General features: G+C 39.0%; 1 protein-coding gene across 1 annotated transcript in view; it reads left to right on the top strand.

Moving 5' to 3' along the window:
- KDM3A (lysine (K)-specific demethylase 3A) overlaps positions 1-16,518 on the top strand; it is a 31,351-nt gene extending 14,833 nt beyond the window's left edge. The window contains exons 11-25 of the mRNA XM_009695957.1: positions 1,819-2,033; positions 5,090-5,242; positions 5,473-5,568; positions 5,891-6,018; positions 7,802-7,988; positions 8,506-8,675; positions 9,568-9,804; positions 10,206-10,377; positions 11,345-11,435; positions 12,024-12,154; positions 12,957-13,076; positions 13,165-13,304; positions 14,828-15,004; positions 15,087-15,221; positions 15,770-16,518. Coding sequence (XP_009694259.1) covers positions 1,819-2,033; positions 5,090-5,242; positions 5,473-5,568; positions 5,891-6,018; positions 7,802-7,988; positions 8,506-8,675; positions 9,568-9,804; positions 10,206-10,377; positions 11,345-11,435; positions 12,024-12,154; positions 12,957-13,076; positions 13,165-13,304; positions 14,828-15,004; positions 15,087-15,221; positions 15,770-15,850 — 2,233 coding nt within the window. The 3' untranslated portion in view covers positions 15,851-16,518. The remainder of the gene's footprint in view (positions 1-1,818; positions 2,034-5,089; positions 5,243-5,472; positions 5,569-5,890; positions 6,019-7,801; positions 7,989-8,505; positions 8,676-9,567; positions 9,805-10,205; positions 10,378-11,344; positions 11,436-12,023; positions 12,155-12,956; positions 13,077-13,164; positions 13,305-14,827; positions 15,005-15,086; positions 15,222-15,769) is intronic.
- The last annotated feature ends 622 nt before the right edge of the window (positions 16,519-17,140 follow it).

The following is a 17,140-nucleotide window of genomic DNA, read 5'->3' on the forward strand; positions in this document are numbered from 1 at the left end:
TCAGCAGGAGTTGTGGAATAGTGATGGGCAAAATAATAATTTACATTGTGTTGCTCAGTTCTTTGTTGCACTTTACACTTGAGAGTTTGTGCCACTTCTTTAAATTTGCGATAGAAACGTTTAATCAGTACACTCACTAGGTTTCAAGGAGGGTCAGAAAGGTGGCAACCTTAAGGAAAACTCAGTGACTGCTGAGTGGTGATTGCTTTTCCAAACCTAACCTGCGGCTTCAGATCCTTTACTGCTCACCTACACCCACCCAGAACCTGATTCGAACAGTCAAAGTCTTTTGAAGTTTTATCTCTTTAGTTCTTAAGACACCATGAGGAGGAACACTTTCAAAAAGGATGTTAAACTGTTATTTGAAGCCTATCTGTAAGCTCAGGGTGGATGTTGTCCAACTGCAGTGTCTGGCTGTTTTTTACCATGTCCTTTCCTTTGTTTTCAAGTTGTGTACATTTTTTTCCACGCACTGTCAGATCTTGTGTCCAGATGTTGTTGCATGCTGCTTTTTATTTCCCCCCACACCCATTTAAGCTTTGAGGCATGGACTGTTTTATGGGAAGATGGTAATGCTTGTGATTTTTAGAGAGAAAAAGCAAAAATACTAGTTATCACAAGGGAGATGGGAAGCTTAGTTATTCTCAGTTTTCCGTTTGATTTTCAGAGGAATTACTTTCTTTTGAGTCTCCAGGTAGAATAAAAAGAAACTATAGGCCCGAAGACCTTTTGAAGACAGAAAACTGAAAGCAGAAAGGTTACAAAGATCATGGGGAAAAAGAAGAATACTCTTCTACTCTTTCATTTGTTTCTTGAGGTTTATTCTTCCACTGCCACACTGTCCCCCTTGCACGTTTTGCAGCTAAAGGTTTAAAAAAAAAAAAGTGTTACTAATCTGTTATTTAACCTCAGATTAGAGATTTTACTATAATCTTGGGATAATCTGACATTAATTGAAACATTCGAAAATGTGTGAAACCAGAGTAACAACAGACTATGCTAATTTGTCTTCTCAGGGTAAAAATTGAGATTTGCAGTGCAGTTCAAAGTAGTTGAATCCTTCAGTTTAGAACTTGAACCTGATGGAACTGTCCCTTTTTATTGTATGTGAAATCTGCAAAATCTGAAGATGGTGTTGTCTGGTGATACCACTTGCCAGCAAGGGTTTTCTTGCCACACTTAACACTATAGTGAGCACATGTCATGAGAGGTCAACTTCTCTTTATAGCGTTTAGTAGAAAGGTTCCTGAAAACATGAGCAGAACTCTTGATGTTTTTTTATTTAATAAACTGCTAACAATACAGATCTCATTCTTTCACCTGCTTGGAATCACTCAAGAATATATTACTCAAATTTTGCTTAATTTTTTTTTTTGGCAGCTACTTTCAAAATAATTGTTACTGAAATATATTCTATATTTAAGGTGTTCTAACTTCTCTTGTGAGTTGCACGTAGTTCTAGATTAAATTCTTAATATTCCCTCCTCTAGATATGATCCTTAATGCTGATGCATTTTAAAAATTGTTAACCTGATTTTGTTTTGTGTGAATAAAAAAAAAATCTTCAGTTAAGAAATCTGCCTTACCAGAAAAAACCTGATGTTTTGAGTTGTCTTTTTTTAAACAAGCAGTACATTAAGCATGCTTAACGCTAACGACCAGTATGTTTACCCATGTCTGTTGCAACCATTAAGAATTAAACTGATTGATGTACAGTATCCATGTTTACAGTTCAGGCATTGACTCATTGGAATGAATGTCAGCTAATAAAACATTTGAGGTGATGGGTTTTTCCTCTCTTGCCTCCTCTTTCCACAGGTTGCAGTTTAATAAGCATGGAATACTGCGTGAGGAAGGTTTCTTAACTCCAAATAAGTATGACCCTGAGGCTATTAGCTTGTGGCTACCTTTGTCAAAAAATGTTGTGGGTCTAGATCTCGACACAGCTAAGTATATCCTAGCCAACATCGGAGACCACTTTTGTCAGCTAGTGATATCTGAAAAGGAAGTTATGTCTACGATTGAACCACACAGTAAGATCAATTTGTATTAAAATAATCTGTATTTTAATAGTTTTATGTGGAACTTTAGGCTTCTGACCTGTGTGAATATATATTGCATGCATTTGGAAATGTCATCTAAGACTTCAGTGTTTCCCTCTCTTCTGAGAGAGAGGTGTAATGGTTAAGATCCAGTGTGAACTAGTGTCAACAACTCTCTGCTTACAGGCAGGGGGAAAGGGAAAAGTAATTCTACCCTTATGTCAGAAGACTTTTCTCAATTTATCAAATTACTTTTCCTGTTGCAGAGTGTAAATCTGTTATGAAACAAAGTGTAAAAAAAAATAAAATCAAACAACAACAACAAAAAAACCCCCAAACAGCAGGCAGCTGACAACAGTCTATTCTTAGGATGTAAATGAAATAAAGCTTTCATTTTGACTGCACAGTCTCTGTTAGATTGCTTTGGTCCTATTTTGTTGTTCTTGCATAATGGATCTAATGCTGCCTGTCAAGCCAGTAAAGAAATCTTTTTCCTCCACCTGAAAGTTTCTAGTAGGACTGTTGCAAGTGGTTGTATGTACAGCCCTACTGGGAGGAGACCAGGGAGGTGTTAGTGATGGGGTAACTGAGTGTAGAGCTTCGTCAGTGCGGACAGGGCAAACCTCGCATTCTCGAACACAGGTTTTTGGCCACATCAGAACCTTTCTGTAGCAAACATGAACAGACAGATGGGGAAGGCTGTGATCTTGCATAATCACTTCTTGGAGTAGAATGACTCTTAAAACCATATTTACTTTTTGGATTATAAGTACATGACTGAGATGCAGTACAGTTTAGAAGACTGTCTACACAATGTCTTCTGCGTTTGGGTAGTATTGACTTTATATAAAGATCATATCAGTTTACTGTCACTCCAAGGTTTTGAATAGAAGAAAAAAAAACTGAACAGGCTTGACTGCCCTTCAAAAGGGGAGGGAAGACTTGAGATATTTCAGAAATGCTTGCTGTGAGGTCTCGCTTGGAAGCTGCAAGCTCTGCTCTTTGCCTGAACTGGAACATATTTGGGCCTGTGGAGCCAAAGTATCAATAGCCAGAGTGAGAACTACAGACTGGAATCCTTTCAGAAAGATGAAATCTTGGGTGGAGTTCATAAAACAAAGGGGAGGTGTGGTGTTTCTTAATAGCAGAGGATGCATTTGTTAGCATACCTACCAGAAACATCCTCTGCTTAAAAAAAGACACGTGTGAGTTAGAGTTGGTTTGAAAAGAGCAAAATATCGTTAATTTTTCTTTGATTGTTTATTAGCCTGGCTAGTGAGAGTAAGGGAACTCAATTTCACAAAATGGAGGATATTTTTAATGCCCTGGGTAGAAAAGAAGTAATTTACAGTGTAGATATTCGTTATTCTTTGAACAATCCAGTGAAAGAGTGCTTGCTCAGTTGGTGCAGGAAAAAGGTAGATTGCTCTGCCACCATGGTTTGAAGTTATAGTAAACTTCTCTTGGCAGAGTTCAGTTGAAATGATAACCTTTTCATAAGCATTCTGCCTCTGATAAACTGACCCCTTCCAAAATATCAAAATATTTTGTTCAGATACTACTTTTTAGGGGATCGTTTATGTTTGAATATTTTTGCACTCCACAGTATGTCTCAGGGTCAACCCTTCTTTCTTTTACCAGTGAGTTACCAGACTGGTAGGTAGAGCCACAAGACAAAGTGTGAGGAAGAAAATTCTTTGGGAGAGCTTCCTTAAAGAGAGTTCCTTAAAGGATTAGTAGAAAAGCACAAGTGAAATTATCCCTGTCTAGTAAAAGATTGACCAGTGTAGAAAGAACAGCTTGTTAGGTCACATTGCTCCTTGGCCACCAAGTGCCAAAAGGAGACCTGCAGAAAGAGCAGACAGGCTCAAACTACAGAGAGGAAACAAAAGAATAGGAGAAGTAGAAAGGACAAAATTTGGAAAACTGAAATATGAAATGACATGCAAAAGATAACAAAAACTTGTTCATCCTGTTTTGGGGAAATTGGAGGATTGGCCTAGAGAATGGTAAATATAGTGCATGTTTTTAAAAGGCAGAGAAGAATGGAGCTGGTGATATTTAGACCTCTGTCTGCTGGAAGAATTTTGAAGCAAGTAGTCAAACAATTTTTACCTCCTGCTTAAGAACAAATTGTGCCAAGCTATTCTAGTTTTGTTCCATACATAGTTAATAAGCATTATACAGAAGAAAAGCAACAGATGTCTTGGATCCTAGTGTGGGTTTTTTAGCATACGTTAGGACATGGTCTCTCATAACTTGCTTTTAAAATTAAGAAACGTGGGCAGAAAAGTTTCAGGGAAGTTACAAGTGTGGAAGGAGGTAGGAGGAGGCAGATGCGTGCTTTTTGTCTAGTCTAGTTTTCTAGCTGGCGACATAAAGAAATGAAGATTAGACTGAAATAATCTGTACATAATGCAGCACTGCAAGGGCTTGTAACTTTTTGGAAGATACTGTCAACATTTTGGGATATTTTGAGTGAACTGAAGAAGTGACTTGGGATGAGGAAAGGTGGAATATAATGTGTACATAAGAAACTTGAACAGCAGTGGTCAGCTCTTCAGAGAACAACTCACCATTCTGAGAAGGTCTGATACACACCTATTAAACGTATAGAAAACCTACTAAAAGGAAGAGAACTATTTGCCCACTGTGCTATTGAATAGACAACAAGGACAAGCTGATTGTGGCAAACTAGGCATTAAGCTTAGCTTGCTAGTAGTAACTTGATTTTTTTTCTAGGGTAGCTGTGGAATTTCCACTTCAGAGGATGTCAGCAGTGTGCACGTTAACTTGGGCAAATACATGTCAGGAGTAAGAGATGTAGTTGGTGCTGCACAGGAGAAAGCAAAATGGTTTTGATTGCTCAGATTCTGTTCTGGACCTACTTTTCTGAATCTGTAACAGCAAAGGCTTTCTTTTGGAGTTCCAATACAAAAACAAGTCGGAGTCTTATATAACTAAAGTGTTTTAAATAGCTCTATTTAACATGCAAATATTTTGTTTTGTTTAAACTAATACTTTGACTAATCTGTCAATTACCACAGGACAGGTAGCCTGGAAGCGTGCGGTTCGTGGAGTTCGAGAAATGTGTGACGTCTGTGACACTACAATCTTCAACCTTCATTGGGTCTGCTCTAAGTGTGGCTTTGGCGTGTGTGTGGATTGTTACAGGATGAAGAAAAAAAGCTTACATGAAGGTGAGAGTGCTTATTGCTGCTTTAAACAAAGGGGGGAGAGGAGAAAGAAAACCTGTACTGTGAACTTGGAAGTCAATAACAAGCTTAAACAACAAGACAATAAGCCTTCCCAAGAAAAAGAACATGTTGTAGACCTGTGGTTTGGTATATCAATAATAGCAAAATAGGTAGCTTTCCAGGGGAGGATGAAAGATGCACTAATAAAACAATTTTATGATTTTGTTTTACAGATGATGACTCAGATACTTTCTCCTGGTTTAAATGTGTGAAGGGGCAGGTACATGAACCAGAGAATCTAATGCCTACACAAATAATTCCCGGAAAAGGTATTTTAAATATTTGATTGGGATGAAAACATGCTGTAGGCTTTTGCTGTCTTCTGTATGTTGTTGATATTGTGCTGAGTGAGGAGTTTTTTTAGTAATAGAATTAGTAAAAGCTTAGTATTTATTGTCCAAAGACTGGAACAGCCCTTTTACTTAGTACTGTTTTATTTGACCTTTACAAAGGGAAAACTTCTTGTTCAATGACAAACTGTGTTTGTGAGCTATTGTTTACCTGCATAGCATACACAGTTTCTTAGAAAGTCTTCTTGAATGCTGAATGTTCTAATTACATGTGAGCTCACTAATGACTCTCTTCCTTCAGCTCTCTATGATGTTGGTGATATTGTTCACTCCGTAAGAACAAAATGGGGAATAAAGGCAAATTGTCCTTGTGCAAATAAGCAGTTCAAGGCACTATCAAAGCCAACTCTGAAGGAGGATTCAAAACAGGTATTGCTACAGTCTCACACTATGTCTGTGTAGTGTAGGTTTGCCTTAGTTTACTGCCCATATTGGAAGCCAGTGGTAATTGACTTTGTAGGTATACCAATCTTGACCACTACTGATAACCCCACCATGTAGGATTTTGTTCAAAAATGGTATTCAGTGTTCATCTTTCTGGTTCAGTTCTTTTTCAAGTTTTGGGGAAAATATCGTTATGTCCCTTTGACACACTGCTGCCTCTGTAAGTGACCTATCCTTGAAAAAATGTTCAGTGAGTATTTTTTTAGAGCAAAAATAGGATTAGATTGAGAGAACCTTTAAGAGAAAAGTGTCTTAAGAATAGACTAGTGGGAATGATTGCAAAGCATAGGCTATCCCTTGGGTCCTGGAGATGTAATACATGCAGCATCTAAAAGAATAAGTAGGGTAGAAGAGCACTGGAATTCATAAAAAGAACCAAGCACAAATAAAATTGTGAGGGCTAGAGCAGTATGGAGCAGCACTGATTTCTCTGGGAATTCTGGTAGAAAGTTCGCGGCTCATTATATTAATAAAAAAACCAAAACAAAACCAACAAAAAAAACCACAAAGCCCTACCGTATGTTTATTTGTAAATGGATGTAGTGTTTTTTTGCTTTTGAAAATAGAGCACAAATTAATGGCTTAGTTTTGCAGCATCTTGCAAGAAATCAGCTAAGTAATTTTAATTTTGTTGTATGCTTATTTATAAACTTATTTTGAGAATAAGTGTGTTATCTTAAGTGTAAGAAGCAGACTGAACTTGATTTTACTGCTGGTAATCAATAGAAGAGACGAAAAATATTGTGATGTGTTAAAAGCGAGGAAGATGGTTATGTGATTCAAAAGTTAGCTTATGACTGACCTAACTTCAGTCTTCTGTTTCTCAAGATTTCCTCTGTGACCCTGGACAAGCAGCTGCGTTGAAATTTATCTGTACCCCTCTTTCTGTAAAATGAGATACTGCACTGGTGGTGTGAGGATAAGCTTGTTAAAGTTTGAAGCATTTTATATTATGTCATGTTTGGAATCTTTACCAAGCATCAGCAGTCATTAAGAAATGAAATAAAGAATGTAGCAATAGGCAGACACAGGTGCAGAATAATTTCTTGACTGGAAGGTATTTGAGCAGAGAGAAGAAATTTAGCCAGTCATGCAGGAATCCCAGGCCGAAGCGGTAGTTCTGGTTAGTCTGTTACCTAGAATCTCCAAATGAGTAGATAAATCAGCTGCACAGGAGATGTACAGTAGTCCTGTGCTTGGATTGTGCTGGCCAGGCCGGTGCTGCGCTCATAGGCACGTGTATTTTAGACCTCGCAGGTGAATGGACTTTTGCTGTCTTAAAATAAAAATTTAGGAGCACCACGTATTTGTTTTAGTCTACTGAACTAGACCACCAGCTTAGCCCTGGCTTGAACATCAGCTATCGCTGGAATTGCGAGAGCGCTGCTGTTAAAACTGCATTTGGTTCCCAAAGTAGTCCCAGACAATGTATCTGGGAAAAAAACTCAGCTTTCTGTGCTTGTCCTGAGGGGTGACGGACTCTGTTGCCTCCTCTTAAAGTCAGGAGATCCCGAATCCTGCTGGATCATCCTCTCTGGCTGATCCTGAGATGCAATGCTGACCTCTTGTGGAGACAGATATTTTTTGAAGGGCCAAACCTTTTTTTTTTTTTTTTGTAAAAGAAAGAATTTGGACATGTTATTGCTTGCTTCCCCTTTCTGAGTAGAGTGTGTTTGTGTCTAATCAAGTTCTTGCTTTGTTTTTTCAGAACTTGGTACCTGGAGAGAGGACCAGCCTTCAACATAACAGTTTTGTCTTGAGTCCGCAAGTCACTACACACGATCCTCCTCTGAAGTCAGCGATTGGAAGTAAACAAACTGCTTCAGTAAATACTTCTCCTTCATTAAGTTGGTTATCAAATCTGACAAGTGGAAACGTGAATAAAGAAAACAAAGGTATGTGCAGAACCAGTGAAGAGCAAACCCTTTGTGGCTGTTTGTCAGAAGAATACAGATCAGACCCAGCAATATCTTGTGTTGAGAATGATATAATCTGCCTGCTGGGATGGGCGTTCAGTGCCTCTGCTGCAGAACTGGTCCATGGCAATGACTTAGAGTAAAACCTGGCAGGCTTAGCCTATTCTTTTTTTTTGAAAACTGGATTAATATCCCATTGATGCAAGTATTCTTGAAAATTCAATTTGAGAATGTATTTCTTTTAGAATGTGTGATTTTAAAAACTTTGGAGTATTGAAGAAAGTTAAGTGAAAAGAGTATTTCATCTGCATGTATTGAGAGGAGATTTTTTAGATTTTTTTTTTTATATATATATATACACACACGTATACATAAGTGTATGCATACAGGAGTGTCTTCTTGTCTTAAAAAAATAAAAATCCAAAGCATATACTTCTCATGGTTCAGAGGATTAATCCTTGCTTCATTCTCAGATGTACTCTTTTCTTCTTTTCAGAGAAACTCCTCATACCTATTTCAAAGAATGAAAATAAACCTCTTCAGACACTCCCTAGTTTAGCCAAGCCTGCTGCAGCCCTGCAGACATTCAACAGTGCAATATTAACACCTGTGAGCAACAATAACACAGGTTTCTTGCGGAATCTGTTGAACTCTTCTGGAGGAAAGGTATATGAAAAATTTTGTTTTACAGGTTCGAGTTGATACCAGGCTTAGACTACTGTTCTAAACCTGTGAACAACTACCACAGACGTTTGTCACAGTAGGTAGAATTCTATCTTCATTTGGGAAAAAGAATTTAATTCAGTTTCTATGTAGCAGTGCTCCAGTTAGTGCTTACTAGAGTAGTAGCTTGGTGGTACTATCAGCATGTCTTGCTTGGTGAGGCATTGGGAACCAAGTGCTAAGCAGATTAATTCACTTAAGCGTCTGGTGGGTGCATCGATTGGCATGTCCTAATGGACTCAAAAAAGAAGCATCAAGGAACTTAGAGATGGGAGGAAAAAACATTCTGTGGTGGGTGACTCTTTCTCATACCTCGTTTGCAGACTGGTTCACTTCAGAGGTTCCTGGGCTTTGTTTGCTATTACAGATATGACTTCAAAATGGTGGGGTAAAATATTGGGCTTGAGACTTCTTTGATGAAAATGCATTTCTGTTCTTTGATGAAAATGCATTTCTGTTCTTTGATGAAAATGCATTTCTGTTCTTTGATGAAAATGCATTTCTGTTCTTTGATGAAAATGCATTTCTGTTCTTTGATATAAAGAAAATCCTGTTCTGTGCTGTATTTCATGGTTTTCTGCAGTGTTGCTGAAATGTAAATCAGAGCAGAACTTCTTATGCCAGAATGCTGTAGACAAAGTGTCAGAAATGGCATTGGCATTTAGCAATGGTGAGTTTCTAGACAGCAAAGTTCTGCATATTTTTGTTTCTCTACATGACTGTGAGCTCAAGTGAAAAATTTTGAGTGACAAACATCGTCTTTGAAGTCTGCTGGACAAGGCAACAGAAAAGTGCACCAACTTTTTTTGTTCTTCCTTTTTTTTCTTTAAATCAGACAGACAACGGACTCAAGAGTACACCCAAAATCCTTGATGACATTTTTGCTTCCCTGGTGCAAAATAGAACCCTTACAGACTTGCCTAAGAAACCTCAAGGGCTGACTATAAAGCCTACGATAATGGGCTTTGATACGCCTCACTACTGGTTATGTGATAACCGCTTGCTATGTCTTCAAGATCCCAACAATGAAAGTAATTGGAATGTCTTCAGGGAGTGCTGGAAGCAGGGACAGGTATGTCAGTTTTTCTGCTTTTTCCATTTTCAGTTCATGTGCTTTGCTCTTTACTTGAAGTGCAGGTACAAACTTACTGCAATGATAAGCAATGCTAAACCTTCATAAAATGTACTACGTGAGCACTGTTAGATCTTTGGATAAAAAGATGTGTATTTTACGATTTGAAATCAGTTTCTAAATACATGGCTGAACTCTGTATAAAAAGCTGCCTCAGAGCTTGAAATAAAGAATGATCAAATGCATGGCATAATTCTGGTAAGGCAGGCTGAGCATTTGTTTCGGAAAATATGTTTGCAAAGTGCCTGTGTTCAGATGTTCAGTACATTTTACACATTATTCTGATTGGAATTAGAATTTTTGATGTTTAATAATTCTTCAGAATATATTTTTCTTCATAGCCTGTAATGGTGTCGGGAGTGCATCACAAATTAAATGCCGATCTCTGGAGACCGGAGTCCTTTAGGAAGGAATTTGGCCAACAGGAAGTAGATCTGGTTAACTGCAGGACCAATGAAATCATCACTGGAGCTACTGTAGGGGATTTCTGGGATGGATTTGAAGATATTTCAAGTAAGTAATGTGAATTTTTATTCCAATAGGTAAAATAGCAGCAATAATTTTGCCCTAGCACAAACTTGTCATCCTTAAGCAGTGTAAAAGATGTTCCAGGGTTTTTCTGCATCCTGGACAATGTGTCTGCAATGTATTCTCACCATGTACGCTTGCGGGGGATGGTGGACTGGGTGGAAACTGTCAGCCCCATGGAGGACTTTCCTCCAGAAACAGACTCCATGGAGGAGTATGTTTGGCTGCCTTTAGTCTTTTGGGGAAGCATTGTGAGAAAGTTTGGGATCATCCTAGCAAGTAGGTTCGCTTGTCACCTTTTTTGCCCAGTTGAGCGAAACATAAAAGAGCACGTGTAGAGTTGATGCTGACAAGGTAACTGGGTTCTGCTGTTTTAACTTGCAGGTGCCTTTTGTTCCGAAGGAACTAAAGTTATTTTGTAGAAAAATGGGTTTAGAGGGAGGTAAGCGTGAGGTTTGGCGTTATTTTCACTTCTAGGTGAAAACAAACTTGTTCCAGGAGAATTAATGCTTGCCATGGCATCTGGAGTTCTACTTACCTGTTTACGTGATGCAAACTTATGGAATTTGGTACTTGGGACAAGACGAGTGGAAGCTGGAAGGCTCACTTACACCTTTCTTTTCTGTTAGTTGATCTTTGAAAAGATTTGGCTTTATTGTCAGCTACTTTAGCCTCAAAAACAAAACAGTTGCCTGAGCTAAGTTGTAGGAAGTGCTTGGGCAGGGGAGCTGATAAAAGCTACTTGGCTAGTCTGAAATCTCCGATCGTGACACGTTTGTCACGTCAGTAATACCCAACTGTGGTGTTAGATGAACTTGTATGTCTTTGGTTCTACATAAATAGTTGTGGAATTAACATGATTTTATACTAAGATAAGGATTTCCTTGTCTTGATTCTTTGGATTTTGAGTTGTACAACTATTAAACTCAGACTTGTTAATATTTGACAATAGGTCGCTTGAGAACAGAAGAAGGAGAGCCAATGGTGTTGAAGCTTAAAGACTGGCCTCCAGGAGAAGACTTCAGAGACATGATGCCTTCTCGGTATGGATTTACAAAGAAACTGTTCATCGTTTGTGTGGTACACCCCCAAAAATAATGGAATGTGGGAATAGTGTTACGTTTTGATCCCTGCTTCAGCTTTGAGCAGCAGTTGGTCACACGTGAACGATTTTGTTTCTCAGAGGTGCCTGACATAGCTGGAAATGCTAAACAAGTTTTTATGATAAAAATGTATGTAGTTCATTGTATTTGTTGCCAAGTAAAGCGAGCACCTAAAATTGCTAATGATTGGTTGAACTTTGGAAACATCCTAAAAGCCTGAGTCATTCTGAAATCTAAAGTTCAGTTGAAGCTTATTTTTTTTAGCCAAATGTTTTTAAGTATTCTGACTTACTCTATTTGATATTAGTTGAGATGATTACACAGGAAATAGCATTACTCCAGAGCAGTTAAATTCACTGATCTGCTATATTCCTGTGTCTTGCTCATTTTGTTCGTTTTCACGGTGTCCAGTAAACACCCTAGGGGAAGGAGTACAGTTTCTTGACTGCAGAAAGCTTTTGTTGCAGTCTTAGTCTTTTTTTTGTTTTTATCGTTTCCTAACACTAAATTTTTGCTGTATTACTTTAGGTTTGACGATTTGATGAAAAATATTCCATTGCCAGAATACACTAGGAGAGGCGGCAAGCTCAACCTTGCTTCTCGGCTTCCCAACTATTTTGTACGACCCGATTTAGGCCCGAAGATGTACAACGCGTATGGTAAGGAGTTTTTTGCTCTAAAGGTCATGTTGACCGCACATTCAAATTAAAATTTACTGTGAATGAAATGAATCCTTGCCATTGTAGACAATTTGATTAATCCCATTGATCTGAAAACCTAACTTTGGCTCACTTATATGTATCAGTGATGTCCAGAGCACTATATGATTTTTATTAAATGTTTTTTGTCCAGGTAGTTTCAAGCCAATATTTATTCCCAGTCTTCCAATCAACTTGCTCCACATGTGTACACGCAGCTTATAGCTGGCCACATGTATTTGTTGTTTTGCTACTTCTGGGTGTATCCTTTTTGTTATGTCGCCTTTTGGGGCTGTATCATTTACTTTTTAATATCTTCTTGAGCAGTTCTGTCCATGGCTAGTTCATCTGCTGTCACTCAAAAGGCGTTTAAAACTAAGCGTGATCATGGCCAGTAAAGAGATTGTGGCTAGTAAATACTGTAGCAGCTGCCTTTTAAGAGTGAAAAAGAGACTGTTTCTGAGTGCGCTTTATTCTAAACTGCTATCAAAACCCTCTTGTAGCAGGACTTAAATGTGACTTTTATATATCATACAGGCTAGGTATAGATACGGATCAATGTGTCAGCCTGTAAACTGATCGCTTGGGAAGACACAAACAAGATGGGGCAAGGTCCTGGATATAAAAATACATTCATTGCTGTACGGGAATCATTTGCTGACAAAAGTAAAAGCTCCCTGGTCTTTTCAGATAGTGCTGCTGAGAGTGGCATAAGGTTTCTGTTTGTCTTACTAATGTATCTGTTACTTTTTTTTCCCCCCAGGCTTAATAACACCAGAGGATAGAAAATACGGCACAACAAACCTCCATTTAGATGTGTCTGATGCAGCTAATGTTATGGTTTATGTGGGCATCCCCAAAGGCCAGGCTGATCAAGAAGAAGGTAAAGTCGTTCTTGTGTTCTGGGGAGGTTATTTCTGTGGTTGGAGGGAAGTTCCTTTTGTGTAACTGCTTGTGTTTACGCTCGACAGAAGTGCTTAAAACCATACAAGATGGTGATTCTGATGAATTGACAATTAAGCGTTTTACTGAAAGTCGAGAAAAACCTGGAGCTCTGTGGCACATTTATGCTGCTAAAGATACAGAGAAGATTCGGGAATTCCTTAAAAAAGTAAGTCATTGTATCTTAAAAACTGATCTGTCTGTGTAGGCTTGCAAATAGGTATCCTTGGACTTTTCTCCTCCTTTCTATCCCAGTTGTTTTGGAAACAAATGTACTTGAGTTGTATCTGAGACAAAACTTCTTGTGTGCCGTGGATCTTGTAGGACCTGAGGAGGGTAGCAAGTTGAAGCTTGAAGTTACCCTGGATGTCGATACGCTGCTTTTGCCTACACGTCTTATAGCACAAGTCATGATGTTATGTAAGGAACCAACAAATAGCTGGTTTAGATTTAAGCAAAAACACAGTTTAAGATTAAACTCAATCCTTCTTAAAAGCAGCATGAGAGATGTTCTTGGGAAATGTTAGAGCAATATGTGGTGCCTAAAGTTCTTTCTTGTTTTCTCCCTTTTCCTACCTTTTTTTCTTTTTCCATACCTTTATGAGGTTTGTATTAAGGGAAAAGCATCAGGTATTTTGGGTGATGTTTTCATGGGAGTTAAAGGTTTAGTAGAGATGTGATACTACACCCAAAAGGGCTTGTTTCACTACTTAAATTCACCACAGATGGTCCAGAGTTCTTGGTAGTCTTAATTCTGGAACTTCTTTGGTGCTCTAAAAGTGGAAAGAGCTAATGTGTTGATGTTTAAAAGGATAAATGGGATGATCTGAACAACCGTTGGCCTCGTCAGCCTGACTGCTGTCTTGGGCAGAGGCTTAGAGAGGCTGCAGCAGATCTGTGTTTCGTATTAACAAAGAGCAAATCTTACACTTGATAAAACATGATACTGAATGTGATAAGTGATGGCATTTTGAGTTTTCACATCTGTCTCTCACCTTTTCTTGGTCCCTTGTAGCATACTTGCCTGCAGGTGTGAGGCTTTCAGCAGCTTCTCCTGGAGTAGAACCAACCTGTTTTTATCTCCTCCTAAATGAATTTTTGGGCTACGGTCCTGGGTGTAAATGACTGGCACAGCACATTGGATTTATACTGGAACTTTTTGCAGCAATTCTTTCCCTGCAGCCCTCAAATTTCTCTTCTAAAGTGCTTGTTGCTGCCTCCCAGCCTCGTATCTCCCCAAAACCTGTTTCGCATCCTCTGTTTTGGTCAGTGAGCACACTGACTACTGCTGGCCTTAGGGCAGGCATCTGCTGAATTCCACCCAGTAGTTTCTTCCAGTTACAAGCTATAGTAGCCTAAGAGTATTGATCCCATATATCACAGTGGTTCCCGCTGAGAACACACGAGTCACTTAACTCTTCTGTTTCTTCTTACTGTAAATTGGGTTTACTTGCATTTCCTATATCCGCATTTGCAATGCGTCGGTGAAGCAAGAGGGACTGAGAAATGACGCAGCCTTGACAAACAAAAGACTGAATAAGAATCCAAACCTTTCCTTGTATAACTCTTACACCTGAACGCATGGTGCAAGTCACTCTCTCTGGCATGCGTGCATACGCAATACCACAGATCCATCTTGATTGCCCAGTAAGACCAGTATATTCTAATACCTGTTGTCTTGTGTCTTTCCAGGTTGCGGAAGAACAAGGTCAAGAGAACCCTGTAGATCACGATCCCATTCACGATCAGAGTTGGTACTTGGACCGATCGCTAAGAAAACGCCTTCATCAAGAGTATGGAGTTCAAGGCTGGGCTATTGTACAGTTTCTAGGAGATGTAGTTTTCATTCCAGCAGGAGCTCCACACCAGGCAAGGACCGGGGAGGCTGTTACAGCCTGGCCACTCGGGCAGACTTCCGAGCACATGCCTAACGCTTGTTTGTTCTCTCTAGGTTCATAATTTGTACAGTTGTATTAAAGTTGCGGAAGACTTTGTATCCCCAGAGCATGTCAAACACTGCTTCTGGCTTACTCAGGAATTTAGGTATCTGTCACATACGCATACGAACCATGAAGATAAATTGCAGGTAACTTACCGATGTTCCAGATAAACCCTGCCCCTCTTAACCCTTTCAAAAATAAAAACCAACCCAAACCACCAAAACCCCAGAAACAACCCTCACCAAACCCATGAGGGGCGTGTCCACACACCCCAAGCTGCGCTCTCATGTTCAGATCGGCTTTAATGCATTGGATCTTGAAGAGGAATTTCCGAAGGTTTTTGATTTATTACAGTTTTTTAGCAGTTTTGAGGAAGCCTTCTGAAGCTTCTGAGATTCTTTTGAAATGTTTTCTTCTTCCATGTCTTTTGTTTTCCCTCTAGCTGAGCTTGCAATGCTCTCCTCAGGTACAGGGCTGCAGTTTATATCCTGTTAGAATTTGAACCTTGTTTTCACAATTAGTGATTTATGTGAAGGTTGTGCAGATAAGCGTCTTTAAACTGAAAGGAGAGCTGCACAGGGTGTGGGGAAGTGGGAAAGCTGGCAAGTTGTGCGGGTGTTTTCTGTCAGTCTTCCAACCTGACCCTAACCACACTGTTTCCTTGTAAAACTGAATGCCTTTTCTTCCCCCCCAGGTGAAGAATGTCATATACCACGCTGTTAAAGATGCAGTCGGGATACTGAGAGCTAATGAATCCAGCCTTAGCAGACCGTAAAGTAGAAAGCCTTAACCACATACTATGGAACGGAAGCGTTGGCAGCTGTTTTAACTACTCAGTCAGGACCTCTGTGGACTTTTGAGATTATATGAATGTTACCTCATCTTCCTTTCGGCGGTACCAGAGGATTGTGGTACTATGTTCTGTGTATTCTTCCGATGTTTACAAACCTGATATGTATATGTAGTAATATGTATGGACTGTGGCATACTGTGAATGCTCAGTTGCAATAGAACTTTATATGGAGTTGCTCTCCAAACTGTACAAAATACCTCCTATAGAACTGTCAGAAATTATTCCAAATTACTCATTTGAAAAATATTATTCAAGACATTGTAAAGCTCCAATTTTTAACGTGTATTTTGGGGTGGGAGGAAGTACAGAGCCACCCCGTTTAATAATCAATTTACATTAAAAAAAAATAAGAATGCAGTTCTGGAATTTCACATTAACATAGAACTAGCATTTAAAAGTAGCTTTAAGCTATTGTATAGTAACATAGAGATGGGGGTTAACCATCTTTAGGTAAATGTATTTAAATTTCTAAATGTTAAAAGAAACTTTTAATCAAATGTCTTCTGTTTGAAACTGCTCTTTAATTTGAACTGATGTTTGATTCTCTGGTTTTTAACACTGAATGGTCTACATAAAATTCTTCTATTTCAGATATTGTTCTGTGCCTGGCTTCTTCAATTGTCTCTTTAAAGTGTAATTAATTCGATGCAGTGCTTTGAAATGCAAAACCAAGTGTGTATCACATACTGGTTTTTTAGAGGCTGAGGGTATTGAATTTAGTGACAGATCTGTTTTATAGCTTTTTTGGTTTTTTGGTTAACCAAAGCATGTGCCACATTGACCACTGCTTCTCAGCCAACACCAGTACCACTGTCTGTATCAAATGGGTTTCGCAGCTTCGGTCTTAAACGGCACACAGGTTGCTCCAAAATTACTTGGAAAAAGACTGAAAACAACTTGAAACAGGCACAGGGGCCGAGAGTGGGAAAGGGCATCTCTCATCTAACAGGATAAGCTGAGATAAAATGAACCTTGGTGTTCTTCAGTGTCCTTCCTAGCCCTGAAATGCACGAGATGGCTGTTGCGCAGAGCCAGGCAGGAGAGGAAACCTCTTAGTGAGCCAAAATTGTAACAAATTTGTGTAACAAATTCAGAAACTCTCTGCAAATTCCCTTCCCCATAGTACTTCACCTGCTATTTATGGTCAGCATTAACTGATCTGTCCCAGGTGCCAGTATGTTTGATTTTTTTCAGAGAAATTTCCTCTTATGT

The sequence above is a fragment of the Cariama cristata genome, unplaced genomic scaffold, assembly GCF_000690535.1.
Source record: "Cariama cristata isolate BGI_N322 unplaced genomic scaffold, ASM69053v1 scaffold9352, whole genome shotgun sequence".
In the NCBI taxonomy this organism is placed as follows: domain Eukaryota; kingdom Metazoa; phylum Chordata; class Aves; order Cariamiformes; family Cariamidae; genus Cariama; species Cariama cristata.